Source organism: Lepidochelys kempii, chromosome 15, assembly GCF_965140285.1.
Source record: "Lepidochelys kempii isolate rLepKem1 chromosome 15, rLepKem1.hap1, whole genome shotgun sequence".
Classification (NCBI taxonomy): domain Eukaryota; kingdom Metazoa; phylum Chordata; order Testudines; family Cheloniidae; genus Lepidochelys; species Lepidochelys kempii.
The window spans coordinates 1,530,782-1,552,956 of record NC_136394.1 but is presented as its reverse complement, the minus strand read 5'-3'; the positions used below and the strand labels follow the sequence as shown (position 1 = coordinate 1,552,956).

Here is a 22,175-nt window from a genome sequence, read left to right as displayed (position 1 = left end):
AACTACGGCCAGAGGCGAGCGTGGCGCTGTGCAGGCCGGGAAATGCAGTCCGCGTCTGCCCCCGAGAGCGAGAGCGAGGCCGAGGTGGGTCGCCCCACCCGCGTGGAGCTGCGCGACGCCGCACTACAAGCCCCATGGTCCCCCGCGGCAGGCCGCCGAGCCCCACTATAACTTCCGGGCGGAGGCCGCGCCTGCGCTAGCCCGGGCGGAGGCAGAGGAGGCCGCCATGCCGCTGCGCTCCCGGCTGTACAGCGTGTTCTTCCGCCGCACCTCCGCCTTCGCGCTCACCGTGGCGCTGGGGGCCCTGCTCTTCGAGCGCGCCTTCGACCAGGGCGCCGACGCCTTCTACGAGCGCCTCAACCGCGGGGTGAGGGCAGGGCCGGGCCGGGGCGGGCGGGGCGGGGCGGGGCCGGGCGGGGCGGCCCAAGGTCAGGCCGGCCCGTGCGCTACGCGAGGCCCCGGCCGCCCGCATCCCCGGGCCGCGCCGCGCCGCCGCCGCCTGCCCTGGGCCTGGCCGGTGACGCTCTGCCCCGGCCCGGGGCGCGGGGGGCTGCGCGGGGAGGCCGCGGCCCCGGGCTCGCCCCCGTGGCCGCGCTGGGGCACGGGCGGGGGGTCCCGCACGCTCGTGTCCCGGACTCCCCGGGTCTCCCCGGCTCACAGCGGGGCCCGTTTCCGCCCCGACCCCAGCGGCCCCTCGGGGACCGAACTCCCAACCCTGCGTTTCGCGGGCCCGCGCTCGAACCACCGACCCCCCCCCCCCGGCTTCCCTGGCCGCCTTGGCCCGAGGGGGAGACGGTCAGAGACCTTGTAGCGTCGGGGGCGCAGCACAAGGACCGAATTCCTCCTGCTTCTCGGATGCCCCGGTTTCCCTGGAGGCGGGCGGCTGCAGCGAGGGGCCGGGGACGGGCTGCGGCGCTGCCCCGAGCCGCCTGCACTCGCCACAGCGGGAGACGAGAGGCATCATCAAGTCATTGCTGGGAAAAGAAAAGGCGTAGTTGTGGCACTTGGAGAAACCTGCCATGGTTGTAGTTAAGTTGCATCTATGGACAGGAAAATCCTAATGAATGCCTGGATTCCATGGCAATCAGTGATAGGCACATTACCTGATCCTCCAGTGATCTGTAACTGTCCCCTGAGCATACCAAGTTGTGATTTAAAAAAGTATGTATTTTAACTCTAAAAGCATCCAGAGTTTGTGCAAAATACAAAATTACAGCCAAATATAAAGTGTGTATGATTTGCACGTTTCCTTGCTCCTTCCAGGAGTTTGGAGCCAGATGAAATTTCTGATATCCAACTGGAATCATGTATTTCTTTAGCTACTTTCTTAATTGAGCAATTCAGTTAATTTTTAGGGTATTTTTGTCATCTAGGGTTGTATGCTGACTTTTCCTCTTTTAAAGAGGCTATGATCCTGTCTAGGCCAGGCATTAGAAATGCTCTGATCCTTTCTGCCCACAAACAGGAATCTTACAAGTATTTATTGTACCAGTTGGTTGTGATGGTTGGGCCAAAGACCTTGTTTTGGGTCCAGCTTGAATCTGTGTTGACTACAGTGGCTTTTCCTTAGTGTGAATGGGGAGCCAGAAGCTGCAATGCTTTGGTGTTTCTTAACCTGTAAGGCTACAGAGTAGGGCAGCAATAGGAACCTGCAAAGTTGTATGATCCTAGACTGCCTCCCTATAAAAATACACTTGAAAGCTACCTACATTCCCTTCCTGCTACTGAGTGGCTTACCTAATGCAGATCCTGAGTAGGGGGCCCCAGGCTGAGGCATCCGTGCACTGCTCCAGGCTCCTGTGGCACTCACCTGGGAAAATACATGTGGCAAAGAGGCATCAATAGATGCTTCTGCTCCAAGTATCATACTCTCCTCTGGTGACTGGGTACAGGGGGGGCCATAGAACAAAAGAGCAAAGCTACTATAAAAATATTAAGCAAAATACAGAAAAGGGTGTGTGAATAGAAGGAAGAAATGGCAGCAAGTATGCTGGGACTTGAGAGGAAGGGGACCTGGTCTCATTCTGCCAGTCCACTGCAAGAGGCAGCTTCATGAACAGTGCAATTCTCCCTCTTGAAGTTACCCCAGAACTCTTGTTTCAAGTGTGTGCTGTGACTTGTGGAATAAGTGCTTTGGTATTTCTGGAGTGCTCTGGTCTGGCTAGGTAAGGCATTGTGTGGATGTGCCAAAGTGGTCACCCAAACAAATGCCACTAGGATATGCTGTCAAGGGCAAGACCCCAAATGGGACAGCAATGGCAGGAAACTTCAGTGTGTTCCTCACTGGTAGGCATTCCCTTTGGCTGAAAGTAAAAATTCAGCCCATCATCACTGGGACATACACATAAGACTTCTTGCTTCTGTTTTTTCAAATGCAGAAACTGTGGAAACACATCAAGCACAAGTATGAGACCCAAGAAAAATGAAGTGAGAGCTGCAGGAGCCGTGCAGGGGTGTCTGTATCCTCTTGTGCAAACTCTTCAGTTGCCCGATACCAGTTACCAAGAATGAAAATGGGCTTCTGACTGAAGAAATCTGAGCCGGAGTACATCACCAGCTTCATCTGTGGAAGAAACCTTGATGGACTTTAGGATTTACTCCTGTTGTGTTAAAATGTCCTGTTAAACTAATAAACTCACTAACCTATACCTCTTGTGCTTACATGTTCAGTTAACTTCCCCTGTGCTCCATATGTAAATAAGGGTTTATTGTTAACTACAAGATGTAGGGCTCTAAATTAACGTGCCATATAAAGCCTTATTTCTGTGGCACTAGTATGGAAAATCATAAGTGGTTTGTTTTTAGTGTAAGCTAAAAAGTGGAAGCACATATACAGCTGAAGGCCTTTGTCAATATTTATTGCTTCTGCCTGGTAAATGTTCCAATTTATAACTCAGACCCAATGTACAGACAGGAGCAATAGCCTTTAATAGGCAGGCAATAGCTAGCCAATCTCTCTAACCAGAAATGGTATCTCCAAATGTTCTTAATGCACTTTATTTATTTAAAAGTTATTCCTCCAGCATTCAAACCCATCTTTTACTTAGCTCTTGGTTGTACTCAGCACTTTAGTCTCTTTGTTTAAACATCTTGTTTTCTACAGTAATTAGTAATCAAATTACCTGGTTTTGGGGCTGTATCTTTGTTAATGTCAGACAAACCATCTTGCCTTTGCTTGCTGACAAATAATATGCACTTGTTCAGCAAGATGGCTGCCTCAGTCGTATTGATTTTAATTAAAATCTTTAATTTTTAAATATCCTTCACTGTTCAGTGAGAAGTGCTGCTTTGTGCTCAGACAGCTGGCCTGAGCTGCACTTTAAAAACAAAGAAAAAAACCCTGGGGAAGAAGGGCTAAAATGAAGGGGTTGTAAATAGGATGTACAGCTGGTGTATTCTACTCACATCTGTGAGCACTATAAGCTCTTGAAAAGAGACTAACTCATTTTAAATATAGCGTTGGACTGGAGCTCTGCATTAGCATGCTGGGAGGGCTGTAGCGAGTGGGTCTTAAGCGTTCTGATCAGCCTTTTCCGCTTACGTGAGGAGTATGCTGGAGTGGGGTGCAGGCGGTGGCGTCTTTTGCTGTTTGATACAAACATAAGGTGCTAAACAGATAGTGCCTGCCCTGGGAGCATAAAGCTAAATGTCGTCATGGGGGACTGGTAAAAAGCAAGCAACGGGAAGGGACATAGCTACAGTCACACTATAGTATTGCCATGTCTATACAGCAGCAGGCAAAACATTTCCCAGAATAGGTAGACTACCATGCTGTGAGCCTGTAGCAGGGGTGTTAGGTGGGATTGTATGCAAGCAGCTAGCCCAAGCTGCCCTGCTTGGTTTTGTGTCAGGGTGCTATTCTTAGCCTGCTAGGTGGAGCAGCACTAGTGCCTTTGTCTATGTGGGAAGCACTCTCATCCTAACTCATAGCAGTGCCATCAGTTCCCATGACCCCTTGCTGCCTATTTCCAAAAACCCTCTTCCTTCACAGGAATTGAAGTTACAAAGCATTATCTAACTACCTGATTCCTTTAAAAGTAGAAAAGTGGGAATCTGGTTTTAGTGCACGGGGATGATGGAAAACAGCTACCTCCTGTCCGTCCAGTGCAGTACTGTACAAACCAAGCTGCCTGCCAGTCGTACGCAGCTTACACTTGAACTGTCTTTCTACTTGTTACATTTCCACTAATAATGTGCAGTTGATGTTTTGCTGATGGATGACTGAGGTGGAATGAAGCTTGCTACAGCAGTAGTATGAACTGGAGAAAAGCTTTATGGATACTGAAAATAGATTGGTTTCCGAGTAGCAGCTGTGTTAGTCCGTATCCGCAAAAAGAAGAGGACTTGTGGCTCCTTTGAGACTCTCTAAGGTGCCGCAAGTCCTCTTTTTTTGAAAATAGATTAACCACAATGGGTGCTGTTTACACTTGCTGGGTAAGGAGGATTTGCCAATATTTTGTTAGAGTAAAAATGGCTGCTGTAGACTCCTAGCAGCCCTAGATTACTTTTATAGAGGCACCCTAGGGGGTAGGATTCAGGCCTTGCTGGGCTAATCTCATAACCTAAAAAAACCTCCAAGCCCACCTTTGCTTCTAGTGCAAGTTCTACCTGCAGTGCTGATAGCTTCGTGCTATGCTGAACTAGTGATGGTGGTTTCAGCAGCCTTGAAGCTAGAGTTACCTAGCAATGAATACATATTAGAGGGGGAGGTGTAGTAGCAAGTCTGGCAAAAAGCAAATTATTAGGCAACGGGATAACTGAAAGTACAGGGGTTAAGTAGTTTCCCATGGCTATTGACAATGGCTTTTGGGAAAGCACAAGTGTTAAATTAATTCCTTTTACCCCATGTCCTAGTGGGCTGTTGAATAGAGCAGAAAATCTTATCCTCTGAACATTGAGGGGCTTTAATCTATTTGCATAATGGTGACAGCCATTTCCATCCTTTCTGAAAGCAACCCCAGTGTTAGAGGACTAGTCACATAGCTGTACAGTCTCCTCCCCCTGCGTATAACTTGGCAGTGAGGGATGTGCATTCGAAGCTTAATACGAAAGCCTGCCTTCTGCAGTATTTGGAGAAAAGCAACATGTACGACACATGCGGAAACAAGGGCTAGAATGCTGGAAACCTTAGAACTCAGTGCATTTTAAGTGGCAGTAATACACCACAAATAAATTGCTCTTGACTTTCTTTGGAGCAGGTTAATCTACCACAACCCATTTGTTACCTGTTTTTGTGGGGAGCTAATGTACTCATCCTACATTTGAAAATAAATAGTATAAGTTTACTGGTGAGCAGAACACATTTTAAATGTGCAGATATTTAGTGACAACTATTAATGATATTTGTATCACAGACAGCTAGCGCAATCTCCAATGTCTGTCTAGGCTCTTGTAAGGTAGCCCTCACCATGGTATCTGAGCACCTTACAAATAGATTAAAGTGACCTCAGGAACAGTCTCATTCTGTAGAAGTGATGTTTTCTATGACAAGATTGTTTCTCTTGAGCCCTCTGTCAGCAGGCAGAGATTGCTATTTACTACTAGCTCATAGCATTCCCCATGACAGGTATGATCTGAGCTGTTCTGCTTAATGAGTGGTGACAGGTAGCTATGGGGACTATGACTGCAGAAGCAAATCACTGCATGCCTTCCCCTTATTTGCAAACTGTAATCATCATGCTTTAGATGCCTTGATAATGAATGCATTTCAAAGGGGCTTTGGTCCATGCATATCCACTGCACACCTCACTTCATTAAACAAGCTCCTAACTGCAGACATATAATAGTTCACTGCTAACAGATACAGACAGATTAAATTAGATAGGGTTCATTGACGGAAACTGTATAAAACACCAAGCCAAAAGATTCAAATTCTTTATCTGCATGTTTTTATACACATTTCTCGCTGGAGGGAGAGGAATTTAAAGTACATCACCATACAGCTGAACTCCTAGGGCTTTGTCGGCAACAGGAATGGGCTGTTGTGCGTTGGTTTCTATGCATCCCATGAGTCTCCTGCAGGATAAGGCAACGTGTGTGGAGTGGGCAGCTGTAGCTAATGGTGCAGGCAAACCTCATTGCCAGTCGTAGTGCTCATTCTAAGTGCTCCTAGCTGTGCTGAGTGGATGCCCCAGGCAGTTGGGGGGGTGGGGGTGGGGGGGGTGTTTCTTATATGAAAATAAAGTTCTCACAGAATCATTACAAATAGTTTTAAAAAATCCTGAATGGCGGTTGCTGCATTAGCTGTATTGACAACTAGCACAGCAGCAAGCCTGCCTGAGGGGCAGTTCCTATTTGTAAACGGAAAGCTCTCCGAAGGGCTGGGTGATCCCAGTTAACATTGAAGGGCTGGGTATTGCACCGTAACTTAAGATCAGGAGGCCCTCAGAAGTGAAGGCCTGAATCCAACGCAATGCTTTGGGCTAAGAGTCCCTCACGAAGGAATCATGCCTTTGTTCCGTTTCCTGTCAGCCATGACTCGGCGGTTATGATTAGCTCTTGCCCCTTTGTTGGCTTCCTTCTTCTTTCGCTCCTGGACTGTATCCCGGCTCTGTCCATGCCCCTTGACATTCCCTACAACAGCCGGGGTGTTGTCATACTTGTACCTGAAGTATAGATAAAAATGGGAATCACACAAGTTCTGCACAAGGCACACAGGATCACAACTCTAATTTCTCCTTCTAAGACAAAGGATCCTGTGGGGAGAGCACACCTGAGGGGAGTCCATCCACCCAGCCATCTCCCCTGATGAGTGAGCTATGCAGCGCTTCTATAGTATCTGAACATTATCCACCAGCCATATGATGACAGCTCACTCTTCCTGCTTTTAGCATGCCAGCAGCCAGCCAGATATTGCACTGAAGCCTTGTACTGTCCAGACATCCCCTGTGGTAGTTACTGAGGATCTAGAAAGCTCCTGTACCCCAAAATCTTACTAATCTTATGCAGGTTCCTGCTCTCCCTTCCCCCATATAACTGCAGCAGCAGCATTGCTATGCCAGCGAGGGGACTTGCCAGGCATCCCTGCCACTTGGTGTAGCTGCACTCTAGGCAGCGAAGCGGAAGCTGAGTAAGGTGTTGGAAATGTGTCACTCCCAACAACTTTTTCAAAAGATGGACGGTCTGAGGCCACGTGTACCCTGAACCCCTCACCACAGCATGGCTGAGTCACTGCAGCACGGCCATCGTACGGCACGTCGTGGAGCCGCTCTCCTGACGACAGGCGGCAGCTTCAGCGGCGGGAGAGCGTCTCCCACCCACAGAGCGCTGCCCACAACGGCGCTTTTGCCATTAAACCTTTTGTTATTCGGGGTTGGTTTGTTCTTTTCACACTCCTGAGTGACAAAAGTTTTAATGATGAAAGTGCAGTGTAGACATAGCCTAAGACCTGGAGCTTCTCGTCAACTCAAGATGCAACATACCATTGTGGCTGGAGCCCTGGGCAGACAGGAATATTCTGACCAGGTGCAACTGTCGGAGTGTTTTCCCACTGGCTTCAATGGAGCCACGATTCACCCATGGAGAGGGATTCCGTCTTACCCTTTCCTTGCAAGGTAAGTCATCCGTCTGGCTTCAGCTCTCTCCCTCAGCACTGCTGGGTCCTGCACAAAATGGTCCTGCTGTGGGATGGAAATAAAGTCTTTAATCTCATTATCGTCTTACCAGCATTCAGCATGACTTGGGGAGCTACACAAGCCTGACTTCTTGTGGCTATCTGGTGTGGGGAGAGTCCCCCGCATCCCTCAGCTGAAGTTATTAATTACAGCCAAGTAGTCCCCCAGGATCAGTGACGGAGCGACTGAAGTGAGATGCCAAATTAATCAAAGTGAAAGCATCCAAAAATTTGAATTGCAAGTGTTTTCACTGAGATTTTAGGGTCTCCCCCCTGCCATCACAGCCAAATCATAGAATATCAGGGTTGGAAGGGACCTCAGGAGATCATCTAGTCCAACCCCCAGCTCAAAGCAGGACCAATCCCCAATTTTTGCCCCAGATCCCTAAATGGCCCCCTCAAGGATTGAACTCACAATCCTGGGTTTAGCAGGCCAATGCTCAAACCACTGAGCTATCCCTCCCCCCCCATTTCCATTAAATCCATGACAACCATAAAAATAATAGAGCCTTAATGATCCTCCCCTCTGCCCCACACACACTGTCCTCTCTTCCAGAGATACATGCACACCTCTCCAAGGAGTAAGAGTCATGTGACATGCCTAGGTGGGGAGGCTGTGGGCAATTGTACTCGGGGGACACTTCACAGTCCAGAAAAGCAGAGCTGCCTCAATGCTATGCGAACAGATTCATGTTCTGGAAAAGGAAACCCTTTCCACACTGTTACTGGTCAGGGCTTCAACAGGTGAAATAGACAGGGCACACAATAGAACTTAGTGCCAATTCCCATCAGCCTACAAATTAAGCTAGTAACCTTTGTTGTTTCCTTTTCAGTCTCCTCCACTTCCTCCTCCTCCTCCTCCTCTTGTCCTTTGGGTCTCAGGACTTGAGGGATGGTAAATGGCCTGGGAATTTGAGAGAGAAAGGTGAAAGATTCAGTACTATTTCATCTGGGCAATTCTGATACTAGAATATTTTAAAGACACTTCTGAATTACAGAAGGGCAGTTCTTTCAAGAAGTAAAATCCACAGCTTTTATGGACCTGCCTAATTTGTAAAGCAAGTGTTAGCAAGAATTAGCAAATCTAGAAAGAAAGAGAGCAGCCAATGACAAATTTGCCATGTTCCAATGACTTCCGGGAGATCTGCAATTGGTGAATATAGACTACTAGGGAAAAGTATCTTAGTGGAACGTGTATCCTTGATTTCATATTTAATACTTCATCACCTGTAGGATCATATACACTGATGCAGCCCGACTGTCATTCCACAGAGGTCAATGGAGATCTCCCCCAGGCACCACCTCTGATGTACAAAAAATCCAGACATCCAGGATGATCCTGAGGCCATAAAACTGGCCAGCTGGCTGTGTGTACTGAGCTCCCTTACAGATTTCTTGGGACAGCTGTCTCAGAAAAGGGATGATCCTGGGAAAACCTGGACAGGCAGCAACACTACCCCAGGTTGAATTTGGGGCTGTGTATTTTGTTTAGTTCTCCCTTTTTATACATGCACATCTTCAGTTCCCTGTGGAATGTTCTTTTCACATCTGTCAAATCTAAATTAAAAAGGGAGCTTAAAACACTTACTATCCAGTGCCACCTCGAGGCAGGGATAGGATGGCATTTCATGCACTGGGTAAATTGCAAGGGAGAGGAGAAAGGCAGAAAAGACTTGAGACATGCAAGGGACAACAGAGCTGCACAAAAGAAAACATGCCTTCCTCTAGGAGACCACCCAGAAAGCATTGTGCAAAGAGCAATGGCATTTGATGGTTAATTCTCTCTAGACCTCAGCACACAGACAGCGATGGGGCTGGGGGTTGTATGTAGGCATATCAGCTCACCTTATGTGCCACCATATTAAAATCAGGTATCTGCTCAAAACAGTCCCCACTTTAAAACTGCTGCGATTGGTCAGAGGTTATCCCACTGATCCTCAGTTGCACCCATTATGCCGGCACTGCGCCCGCTGGGGAGTCCTTCACACAGGAGAAAACCCACTGGCTTTATGGCCCCTTGGCACATCTCAAGCGGTGCAAAGGGCCTGGAGCGAAGAAGAGAAAAACTATCCCCTTATTTCTGCCTCCAATGTAGTTCTTCTAAAGGATTCCATTTGATTTTAAATCTGTGGTCGTGTCACTGAGGAAATTAAAACTTACAACCAAAAGCACAAGAGCCTTGGTTTTATGTCAGACGCCCAGGCCTGATTTTCAGAATGCTGAGCACCCTCAGACCGCCCAGAAAAGCCAGTGGGAAGGGTGGGTGCTCACAACTTCTGAAGACCAAGCCCCAAGGTGTTACAGGTGAACTGTAAGAAAGTTTTTATTCAAGTCTCTAGAACTCTTTAGGAAGATTCCAAAAGAAGAAAGAAGTAGAGAAGAGCAATATTTTGTTTTTAAATGGGGTTAGCTCTGTCTGTTAACATCTTACAATTCCTGCTTCCTGAAAATGCTGTTTTGGATGGAAAATTACTCTGTAAATCACAGAGAAATGTTAAGCTTACAGCTTCCAAAAGATGGAGATATAGGGAGAAAGAGTGGGTGTGCATACTTGGTTGTCTGTCAAAATCTCATTCCTTTTCCCAACGCATCTCTAGCCACGCTCTTAGAATTAATGTTTTGCAGTTCCAAACCTCAGCTAACCCTCACAACCCTGGGAGCCAGCTCAGTATTAGCTCTATTTTGCAGATGGAGAGACTGAGGCACAGAGAGGTCATGGTCACATGCCGAGTCAGTGGAGTGGAGCCCAGAACTCTCAGTTGCATGCTCTAATCACTAGATCACAGAAGAGCCTGTGCCCAAGGAATTGCCAAACAAGCAAGAACAGGGGCCAGCTTTTTCTTACTGTTTGCCCAACGGCTTTTCTGCCTTGAGGTGGGGGGAGAAACAGCTATAAGAGGCCAATTCACACCCTCTGTCCCCAATGACCAGCGTTCCCCTCTGTGTGCAGAGTGAAGGACTTTCTCAGTGCAAGCTTAACCTCTCTGAGCAAAGCCTCCCGCTCGGGTTTTAAAACTGAGCTCCGGCAGCATTTGGTTCCACACATGGAGAGAGGGAAGGGGTACAGGAGGAAGGGGGAGCATGACAACTCCCTGTTCCCATGGCTGGGAGAAGCTTCCTGGCCAGCAGGGGAAAGGGGAGACCCAGAAACCCCTCCTCCAGGCTGGGAGCAGAAAGAGCAGAGAGGTGTCTCTGAGCCCCTCTGTCTGGGGTGAGAGCAGAAGCATGGGCAGTGGAGACCTCTGTGCAGGACATGCATTTTCACCCAGGCTCTGTGCCAGTGTGCAGACACATGGCTTACAGGACATACCAACCATCCTCTTCTTGCTGGCCAAAGATGCTGTACCCACCTCCTACTGATCAGCTCATCATCTGAGTCAGCATCGTTCGCCCCCACCTGGTTGCCGTCATAGGTGTCGTCGTATTCATCCTCATAGTCAACCCTATAGAACTGGGCTTCCCCCTCCTGCTCAGGGACCTCCTCTACGATCACACTGTACTGGCTGTAGCGTTCCTTCTGCTCAGCTATCAGGCGCTTGTCATTCAGTAAACTTTTTGTCGTATCTTTGTCCTTCCTGCATGGCGGGGGGGGGGGGGGGCGCAGAAAGAAATAAAGGCAGTTTAAAAAAATCTAGCTGTAAAGAGCAACTCTAAATAAATGGAAATTTAAGCACCATCTGGTGATTACATTTTATTCATCCTGCTCTAGCACCTTTCATCTCAAAGAAGCTCACAAACATAAGCCTCACTGCTTCCCCTCCTGAGGTAAGTACTGGAGATGCAAAAGGATTATTTGACCCACTAACGAAAACAGCCACTTCTGGTTTGAACACAACCGCTGTTCAACAGCACCCAGCAAGATTGTGCAACAGGTCAGAACAGGAATGGAGATTGCCACCTCTGGCGGAGACTGCAGAGGAGATTTTAAGAATAGCCAAATGCAATTACTCTAGCTGGACCAGGACCAAACTCTCCCCAAAAGTACCATGGACCATGACTAACTACAGGTGGTCAGGGCCTGGAACCTGTCGCAGCTGAGTGGCAGCATGTCCAGGTGCATGGTGCCCTTTAGCACTAGGCTACAGCAGCGCTGGTTCATGGTGGTGAGGTATCTGCATTGTAGTAGCGCCCAAAGGCACAAATCAGGGCTCAGCACTGCTTCTGTACTAGGTGCTGTACACTCCCTCAAGTCAAAAAGCCTCCAACCTAAGCGTAGGATGAGAGAAAGCCGCTGCATACAAACAAACAGATGAGGAGCGCACAAGGTTACACAGAGAGATTATGAGTATTGCACTAAACAGGGGCTAGAAAAGCAGGATTCAGAGGGGAAAGGACAGCAGAAAAAACCACCAAGCAGGGAGATCTGCCTCAGCCAGGAAATCAGAGCCCCACAATAACACCACTTTGCATTCCTACTGCACTTCATCTAAATATCTCAAATCACTTATATACCCATCAATTAAGCCTCATCCAACCCCTGTGAGGCAAGTAATATTAGCGTTAGACCTATATTCTAGACAGGGAAATCAAGACACAGAGGTACAGCCAATATTCAAATACAGCCATTGATTTAGCATGCCTCAGTTGCACGGGGACCTGATACCTCACGCTGGATTTTCGGACATGCTGAGCACCCACTGATCCTGTACAGTGATCAAGACCTTGTGATGCTGAGGTTGTAAACCACATATGAGAACTTACTGCAGACTTATGGGGAAATCCCTTTCTCAGTCTACTCAGGACAACCTGCAGCTCCCAAAGCCTGAGGAGGAATTCACATCTGAATCCAGAATTTATTCAGAATCTGCATAGTCTCTTCATATTACTAGTGGAAGAACCTGTCTGATGAACAGGTATATCAAGAATTGCCAGGTTCCTGTGACATTCTTGCAAACGTAGGGAAAGCCATCCTCTGCCCTGACCATCAATTCCATTCCTATTCAGGATCCCCAAATTAGATAATGTTTGCTTCCCCTTACTCCATGAGTCACTGCTTCTACCGCTGTTTCTGTTGCTGTGCTTAAATTTAGTTACAATCAATTCGAAATGACCCTGCAAATGTTCTGCTTTACTCACGTGTACCGTGCAGGATGGGCTAGGAGCTCCTGCTGGTTTTCAGCAACGAGGCTGACTAGGCATTCGGGAATTGTTTCCTGTTGAGACGACCTGATGGCTTTGCAACAAAGCTGCACTGAAGTGAACAAGGCTGACAGAGCTGTGTCCGCCTCTCTATACTACCATGACACCGTACACCAGCGGAAGGGGGTTTTCCCCCGGTGTAGCAACGCCACCTCCCCGAACCAAGTCCGCTCCATCAACATACCCATTCTTCAGTCGGCAGAGCTGCATCTACCATAGGGCTTAGACTGGCATAGCTGTATCGGTCCGGGGCTGGTTTTTCACACCCCTGACTAAGATAGCTATGTTGACCTAACCTTTAAGTGTGGACCATGCCTAACATAGGTCAACTTACAACCACTACAGTAATTACTGTGGTGGTTCATGTCCACACTGCCCTCCTTCTGTCCGTACACATCCTCACCAGGAGTGCTTCCAGCAACTTAAGAAGGGCTGAGAGCCTGGGCTCTCAATTCCACAAGCAGCTCCTCGCTGGGACCCCAGCTGCCCCCCTGTGCTCACAGCTCCCCGCTGGATGCCTAGCTGTCCTGCCTTGGGCTCTCAGCTCTCTGCTCCCCACTGGGACCCCAGCTGCCCCCCAGGCTCTCAGTTCCCCGCCGGGAGTAAGACAGCCACCCGGGCTCCCACCGATGAGCTCTGTGCCTGGAGCCTAGACAGCTGCCAGGTTCCCAGCAGGGAGCCTCAGTGTAGCTGGGCTCCCAGCAAAGAGCTGGGAGGGCACAGCCCGTCTGGGAGCGGGGAGCCAGGAGCCCAGGGGGCAACCAGGCTTTAGCTGGAAGTCCCCATCCACCCTGGGGTAACAGCCTGAGCGACTAGCAGCTTTCTCATCAACGTCACGGCTCGGCCCTGCTACAGTCGGGGCCGGGTTGGGGCTGCACCATACAGCTCCCAGAAGTCGCAGCATAGCCCCACGCCAGCTCCTACACGCTCCAATGGGACCTGCAGGGGCGGTGCCTGCAGACGGGGCAGCACACAGAGTCGCCTGGCTGTGCCTCCGCATAGGAGTTGGAGAAGGGACATGCCACTGCTTCCGGGAGCTGCTTGAGGTAAACGCCACTCAGAGCCTGCACCCCCTGAGCCTCTCCCCACGCTCCAAACCCCTGCCCCAGCCCTGATCCCCCTCCCACTCTCCAAACCCCTCGATCCCAGCCTGGAGCACCTTCCTGCACCCCAAACTCCTCATTCCCAGCCCCACCCCAGAGCCTGTACCCGGCCCCCCGCCCCCCAACCCCAATGTTGTGAGCATTCTTGGCCCGCCACACAGTTTCTATTCCCCAATGTGACCCTCATGCCAAAAGTTTGCCCACCCTTGAACTAGTACAATGGGGCCCAGCCAGGTTGTGGTCTTCAGGTGCAATATCATGTTAAACAACAACAACAGAACTCTAATAAGATAAAGAGCAAGCACCACACTTACATCTCTCTGGTTTTAAGGAGGGAGGCAAAAAGAGTAGAGATCTTTGAGACCCAAATCAGGCCTCAGATGAGGCTGGAGGAAACCCTATTGCTCAGAAGCCTGGGCAAGTATCAAGTTTTCTGCCTGCAAGTCAAGGAGAACAGGGGAGGCAGAGGATGTCTTCACCACGAAACAGGCATGGTTTTGGCATCAAAACAGCTATCTCGATATAAATTCCTAGTGAAGACAAGACATTGTATTTCTTACCTTGACGTACCAAGCCAAGGTCAACCCTAGGTGGAGGGTATATGGGTGAGCCCAACTAGCTACCAAAAGCTACCTTCACTTGGATTTTACATCAAAAGGGCTATAACGAAGGCTTCGTTTTAGTCATGGATATTTTTAGTAAAAGTCACCGACACATCATGGGCAGTAAACAAAAATTCACAGCCCATGACCTGTCCATGTCTTTTACTAAAAACGCCAGTGAAAAAAACTTGGGGGGGGGGGGTTTGCCCACGGGCCCCTTGGGAGGGCGGTCCAGCTGTTTGGGGGTGAGACGTAGGTGGCGGTGCGTGGCCCAGGACCCGCGCTGGTGCTGGGGGGGCGAAAGTTGGCGGGGCTGCGAGGCTCCCTACCTGGCTCTGCGCCTCCTCTCCCCCCCACCCCAGTAGCAGTAGAGTTTGGGTTTGGGAGGGGGCAGGGGGCAGGGGAACCACGGCCAATGGGAGCTGCGAAGCTCTGGGCAGAGGCAGCGCACAGAGCTACCTGGCCACGCCTCTGCTGAGCAGCTGAGCGAGGGGGATGTCGCCGCTTCCAGGGAGCCACCGAGCGCCTGCCTCACCCTGCCCCAACCCCCTCCCCCCCACACCCAAACTCAGCTGTGGGGAAGAGATGCGGGGCACAGGGGCCCGAGACTGCCCCAGCAGTGGCCAGTGCACCCGGCGCAAGGGCTGCCTAAGCTGCCCCGGAGCCAGGCACACCGGCTGCTGCAGAAGTCATGGAGGTCATGGAAAGTCAAGGAATCCATGCCCTCCGTGATAAACTCCCAGCCTTAGCTTAACTGATCTAAAAAACACACCTATTTTGTAGTGAAGACACAGCCAGGAGAGCAGAGTGATGGCCACAGCAACATGGGGAACCAAAGGAGCAGCAGGGCACAAGAGATCTGAGCTGTCTCTGCAAGGTGGAGGGTGAAGGGGCTGAGTTGAGCAAAAGACGTGTGCTGACAAACAGGTGGGAAAAGAATGGCTCTAGCTCAGTGGTCTCCAAACTTTTTACACCCAAGATCACTTTTTGAATTTAAGGGCAACCCAGGATCTACCCCGCCCCTTCCCCGATGCCATGCCCCCGCTCACTCCATCCCTGCCTCTCTCAGTCACTCGCTCCCCCCCACACTCACTCACTTTCACCAGGCTGGGATAGGGGTTTGGGAGGGGATGCGGGCTGTGGGCTGGGGCCGAGGCCAAGGGGTTCGCAATGTAGGAGGGGGCTCTGGGCTGAGCCTGGGGCAAGAAGTTGGGGTGCAGGAGGGGGTGAGGGGTGCAAGCTCTGGGAGGGAGTTTGAGTGCAGGAGGGGCTCCGGGCTGGGGCAGAGGGTTGGGGTGTAGGAGGGAGTACAGGGTGCTGGCTCTGGGAGGGGTGTCAGGGCTAGGGCTTGGCATGCAGGAGGGGGTTCATGGTGCAGGAGGGTATATGGGGTGCTGGCTCTGGGAGAGGGCTCAGGGCTGGGGTGCAGCCTCCCACCGGGCAGCACTTAACTCCGGCGACTCCTGGTCAGTGGTGCAGCATGGCTGGAGCTGAGGCAGGGTCCCTGCCTACCCTGGCCCCACACTGCTCCTGGAAGGGACCAACACACCCCTGGGCCCCTGGTGGGGCGGGGGGGCACATCGCTCCGCCCGCTTCCCCCTCTACAAGCACCGCCGCCACAGCTCCCTTTTCCCAGCCAATGGGAGCTGGGTGGGCGGTGCTTGCAGGCAGGAGCAGCGCGCAGAGGGAGACCCCTGCCTCGCCGCCCCTGGGGCCGCGCTGGCGGCTGCTGCTGCTTCCAGGAGTGGCGTGGTGCCAGGGTGGGCAGGGACCCTGCCTTAGTGCCGCCCCGCTGCACCACCAGAGATCACGATCGACTGCGAGATCCTCTAGGATCAACCAGTCAATTGCGATCAACCGGTTGGTGTCCACTGGCATAGCTGAGGTCAGCCAGCAGGGAATGGTTTGGGAGAAGACATAGAGCATTGCTGAGTCTCACATGCATGTGATGTCTGTTGGTGCTCTGATCAGTGGAATGTGGTGAATGGGGATGGGAGGGATGGGGGATAACCTGGGGCCAGGTCCACACTAAAAAGTTAAAAGAAAAGAAGGGCTTGTGGCACCTTAGAGACTAACAAATGTATTTGAACATAAGCTTTCGTGAGCTACAGCTCACTTCATCGGATGCATTCAGTGGAAAATACAGTGGGGAGATTTATATACACAGAGAACATGAAACAATGGGTGTTACCACACACACTGAAACGAGAGTGATCAGGTAAGGTCTATCTGCTACCCAAGATCCATAAACCTGGAAATCCTGGATGCCCCATCATCTCAGGCATTGGCACCCTGACAGCAGGATTGTCTGTCTATGTAGTCTCCCTCCTCAGGCCCTACGCTACCAGCACTCCCAGCTATCTTTGAGACACCACTGACTTCCTGAGGAAACTACAATCCATCAGTGATCTTCCTGAAAACACCATCCTGGCCACTGTGGATTAAGAAACCCTCTACATCAACATTCCACACAAAGATGGACTACAAACCGTCAGAACAGTATCCCCGATAATGTCACAGCAAACCTGGTGGCTGAACTTTGTGACTGTGTCCTCACCCATAACTATTTCATATTTAGGGACAATGTATACCTTCAAATCAGCGGCACTGCTATGGGTACCTGCATGGCCCCACAGTATGCCAACATTTTTATGGCTGACTTAGAACAGCACTTCCTCAGCTCTCCTCCCCTAATGCCCCTACTCGTGCTACACTGATGACATCTTCATCATTTGGACCCATGGAAAAGAAACCCTTGAGGAATTTCACCATGATTTCAACAATTTTCATCCCACCACCAACCTCAGCCTGGACCAGTCCACACAAGAGATCCACTTCCTGGACACTACAGTGCTAATAAACGATGGTTACATAAACACCACCCTATACCGGAAACCTACTGACCGCTATGTTAGGATATAGATATTCAGGCCTGTCTGTAAAGGCCTGTACTCTAAGAATTTAGGTGTATTCTTATCACTTGGCTAGTGATAGAGGTATAAAAGAAAGAATCAAAATCACTGTCTGCTGGTGTAAGGGCCTTCTCTTACTGTGACAGTCTGAGGCCCTGTTCTTAGGCTAAGGCCTTTGGCTAAGCAGCAGAGGCAGCCATAAGCTGGGAAGCGACCGGTCACCTCCTCACATCCCAAACTAGTCACATTGAAATAAGGAGCTATTCGGCTGTTAGGATACAATCCTGTCCTGATAATGCCTATCGCCTCCAGAGAAAGGGAAGTGCCTAGAAAATGTAAAAGGAAACTTAGTTTGATAGCATCCTGTCTGGCAAGAACTCACTTATCAATAGCTGGGATGTGAAATCCTCACTTCTGTATTGTTTTGTCATTATAGTTCCCACTTTGCTGTTGTTTGTCTGTATAATCTCTGTCTGGTTCTGTGATTGTTCCTGTCTGCTGTATAATTAATTTTGCTGGGTGTAAACTAATTGAGGTGGTGGGATATAATTGGTTACATAATCATGTTACAATATGTTAGGATTGGTTAGTTAAATTTCAGGAAAATGATTGGTTAAGGTATAGCTAAGCAGAACTCAAGTTTTACTATATAATCTGTAGTCAATGAGGAAGTGACTGGGGTGTGGGTGTGGGTGAGCATGGGCATGGGAGATGGGAACAGGGAATGGGGGGTAAGAAAATTGGAATCATGTTTTGCTAAAGGGGGAAATGGGAACAGGGAATGGGAGTAAGGAAGTTGGAATCATGTTTGGCTAAGGGTAGGAATGGGAACAGGGACACAGGTGTAAGGCTCTGTGGTGTCAGAGCTGGGAAGGAGGATACTAAGGAAGGAAACTGGAATCATGCTTGCTGGAAGTTCACCCCAATAAACATCGAATTGTTTGCACCTTTGGACTTCGGGTATTGTTGCTCTCTGTTCATGTGAGAAGGACCAGGGAAGTAAGTGGGTGAAGGAATAAGCCCCCTAACACCTACCTACATGCCTCCAGCCTTCATCCAGACCACACCACACGATCCACTGTCTACAGCCAAGCTCTGCGATACAACCGCATTTGCTTCAACCCCTCAGACAGAGACAAACACCTACAAGATCTCTATCAAGCGTTCTTACAACTACAATACCCACCTGCTGAAGTGAAGAAACAGATTGACAGAGCCAGAAGAGTACCCAGAAGTCACCTACTCCAGGACAGGCCCAACAAAGAAAGTAACAGAACGCCACTAGCCATCACCTTCAGCCCCCAACTAAAACTTCTCCAACACATCATCAAGGATCTACAATGTATCCTGAAGGACAACTCATCACTCTCACAGATCTTGGGAGACAGGCCAGTCCTCGCTTACAGACAGCCCCCCAACCTGAACCAAATACTCACCAGCAACCACATACCACACAACAGAACCACTAACCTATCCTTGCAACGAAGCCCGTTGCTAACTGTGTCCACATACTATTCAGGGGACACCACCATAGGGCCTAATCACATCAGCCACACTATCAGAGGCTCGTTCACCTGCACATCTACCAAGGTGATATACGCCATCATGTGCCAGCAATGCCCCTCTGCCATGTACACTGGCCAAACTGGACAGTCTCTATGTAAAAGAATCAATGGACACAAATCAGACGTCACAAATTATAACATTCAAAAACCAAGTCGGAGAACACTTCAATCTCTCTGGTCACGCGATTACAGACCTAAAGGTGCAATTCTTCAACAAAAAAAACTTCAAAAACAGACTCCAGCGAGAGACTGCTGAATTGGAATTAATTTGCAAACTGGATACAATTAACTTAGGCTTGAATAGAGACTGGGAGTGGCTGGGTCATTACACAAAGTAAAACTATTCCCCCCTTCCCTCCCTCCGGCCGCTGTTCCTCACACATTCTTGTCAACTGCTGGAAATGTCTACACTTAAACCACCACTGCAGCTGTGCTGCTGTAATGGTACAAGCACAGACATAACCTGAGTCTGGGGATTTTCCAGCTGTAGTGAGACAGTTCAAAGGTAGGTATTTTGGCCAGCGAGGCAAGCAACAATTTCGTTTGACAGCCTGTGATGCTGGCAGATCAGGTGCCAACTAAGGCCAAGATCCTCACGCTTCAATACTGACCAATACATAGCTGGACTCACTTATAACATCTGTATCCCAGATTGGAAGGTAATATTTGAGCATTTGCACTGTAAGCCTTGATAACTGTGTAAGTCACCAGACAGGAGAGATGTAGTTGTAGCCATGTCAGTCCCAGGATATTAGAGAGACATGGTGGGTGACGTAATACCTTATATTGGACCACTTCTTACTCACCTTGTCTCAGACAGAAGAGAGACACTGATTAGTGTGAAATGCTGGTCTGCAAGAGAGGGTGGTCTGTCCTGCCCCGCAAGGAAGGCCCACTGACACCAGCAGATCAGAGGGGAATGTTAAACCAGAACCAACAACTTTGCTGTTTACTCTCCACCCTTCCCGCTTCAGGAAGATGAGTCTCGCAAGTAAATTCCTCCCACCAGCTGAGTTCATCGCTGGAAGCAGCAGCTCAAAGCAGACGGGGGAAGGGAATAAAACCCCCTAACTTCTGCTGCTGTGACTTGAGGAGAGGGCAGGGGGCAGGCAAGGATTACTAGGCATCAACAAAAGAACCACAATGCCCAGCATGGGTCAGCCCTAAAGAACGCAGAGATCTTGCTTATTATAGAAGCTTCTACTACTTTTTGAAACTTAAGATTGGAACTAATTTGTGTGCACCTGTGTTTGTGTGCACCTATGTTCCCCTGCTTGAAACCTTTTAAATAACTCTCATGTTTCCTTTTTTCTTAAATCCGTATATAGTTTATTATAGGATGGACTATGAGTGTTGTCTTTGGTGTGAGATCTAAGATGCAATTGACCTGAGGTAAGCAATTGGTCCTTTGGGACTGGGAGCAGCCTAAGGCCAGGTCAATACTACAGACCTATAGCATTATAACTAGGTCGTTCAGGGGTGTGAAATATCCACAGTCTGCGTGACATACTTATACTGACCTAAACCCACCCACCACCACGTAGACAGCGCTATGTCAAATGGAAGAGCTTCTCCCATCAACATAGCTACCGCTTCTCGGGGAGGTGGATTAACTATGACAACGGGAGACGCTCTCCCATTGGTGTAGGAGCATCTTCACTTAAGTGCTGCAGCTGCACTGATGCAGCATTTTAAGTGTGGACCTGCCCTACATATTGCTGTGATACTTGGTGCAAGGGACCATCTATCACAAAGGTAGTCTTACCTGGCAGCAAGGGGACTGTCTGTGACTTTATGTTTAGGCTGTTATAGAGCCTGAGGAGTTTACATCTGATAACTGGTTGGTGAAATTGAAGTGTAGAACTCAGCCAATTTGGAGTTTGTGCCCTGGTTCTTAACAGTCTGCCCTGAGGTTGGTCCTCACTCTCTTGAGTATAAAGAGCAGATTGTTATATGCAGGACAGCTTGACACAGCCAAGCCAGAGTAGGATTTGTAGTAAAAGAAGCTATAAATTTGATTACTTGCTGCTGCAAATCCCAGTCTGATTGGACTTAAGGAGGGAACTGACTTTCCTCCAATAAAAGATATTAGCATACCCACCTTTCCTCCAAGACTTTGTTACAGTCTTGGAGCTGCAAACTTAGCTGATGCTGCCACAGCCAGACGGTTTAATTTACAAATCGATCGTTCATTCCCCAGCTATGTATAGATCTAAAGACAGGTCCACACACAGGCTTGGTTGATTTAAAAGAAATGTTTGAATAATGCCTTGAACGCATCGATCCACTCTGTTGGGCTTTTGAGGCGAAAATCCCCAACAACCTGAATCAACGGAGGGCAATACCAAAAGCACTGGGTTGAACAAACAAAGTACATGACACAGCACTGCATGCTAAGCAATGTGAGAAACAGAGGCAGGAACTCCTAGTGGAGGAACTAGATTACTGAGATTGTGTTATCGGAGCTAGATTTCAAACCAGATGGACATTATTGATATTTGTACTTGAATTTGAAACAAATTTTACCTAGCCTCATTTCTGACTCACAGAGCTCAGACTGGTGACAGTAGTGGCCTTGCAATTTATGGAGAAAAGAAAAGAAAACATAAAAGTCCAAACCATAGTCAGATGTTAAAAGCAGTATGGCGCTGTAGTGTTAAACGGTACAAGCTGAATAGAGAAAAAGGCCACAGCACTATTTCATTTTAATTTCCTAGCGAGAATGAGATCACAGCCCAAAAATTGGGACAATGATGTTTTCTTGTTAAAACCAACTAAATCTCTAGCCTTAGCTGCTTGTGGACAAGTGATCAGGAAAATAACTTTACCAGTTGGCCTCAGACATACAAATATACTGTCAAAGGACTGCAATGGGATTTTCTTAATCAAATTTGTTGCTGTAAGTCCATGGACTTTTATCCCACCCTGTCCAAAAGAACTGATTGTAGCTGTGATACGCACCTCCTGCCTTTTTGTACCCGGGACATGTCCACTGAGTCCCTGCTGAATATATCAAACTCATCGTCCTGGAAGATGTTGTATCGAGAAGTAACCAGAGGGGTTGGTTCTGTCTTCACCTGCCTGTCAGAAAGGAGACACAACAGAAGCCGCTAAGATAAAGCTAAGAAGGGCCACATTCTCTCAGTCGATGTGCATTCTTGCCATGATTTCCATTACTCCATCAATCCCTTAACCATACATAGCAGCACAAAGTACAAAACTGAACGGCATCAGATTGCAAT

At 49.1% G+C, this 22,175-nt stretch overlaps 2 protein-coding genes across 12 annotated transcripts in view; one reads left to right on the top strand and one right to left on the bottom strand.

Annotated features, from left to right (window-relative positions):
* Positions 1-171: 171 nt before the first annotated feature.
* UQCR10 (ubiquinol-cytochrome c reductase, complex III subunit X) lies at positions 172-2,648 on the top strand. The gene is made up of 2 exons (XM_073313092.2): positions 172-367; positions 2,379-2,648. The coding sequence occupies exons 1-2, from the start codon at positions 227-229 to the stop codon at positions 2,424-2,426; spliced, it is 189 nt and encodes a 62-aa protein (XP_073169193.1). The 5' UTR covers positions 172-226; the 3' UTR covers positions 2,427-2,648.
* A 3,212-nt stretch (positions 2,649-5,860) lies between these two features.
* The window catches only part of ASCC2 (activating signal cointegrator 1 complex subunit 2), a 48,233-nt gene continuing 31,918 nt past the window's right edge, over positions 5,861-22,175 (bottom strand). For 10 of the 11 annotated variants that reach the window (XM_073313073.2, XM_073313079.2, XM_073313075.2 and 7 more), the window contains 5 exons: positions 21,895-22,014; positions 10,963-11,187; positions 8,426-8,516; positions 7,540-7,619; positions 5,861-6,605 (listed from right to left, as the gene is read on the bottom strand). In XM_073313073.2, the coding sequence (XP_073169174.1) occupies positions 6,434-6,605; positions 7,540-7,619; positions 8,426-8,516; positions 10,963-11,187; positions 21,895-22,014 (688 nt within the window). In that variant the 3' untranslated portion in view covers positions 5,861-6,433. Of the gene's footprint in view, positions 6,606-7,539; positions 7,620-8,425; positions 8,517-10,962; positions 11,188-14,169; positions 14,385-15,228; positions 15,327-21,894; positions 22,015-22,175 lie in introns of those variants that run through there. The other variant, XM_073313084.2, reaches the window with a different exon arrangement.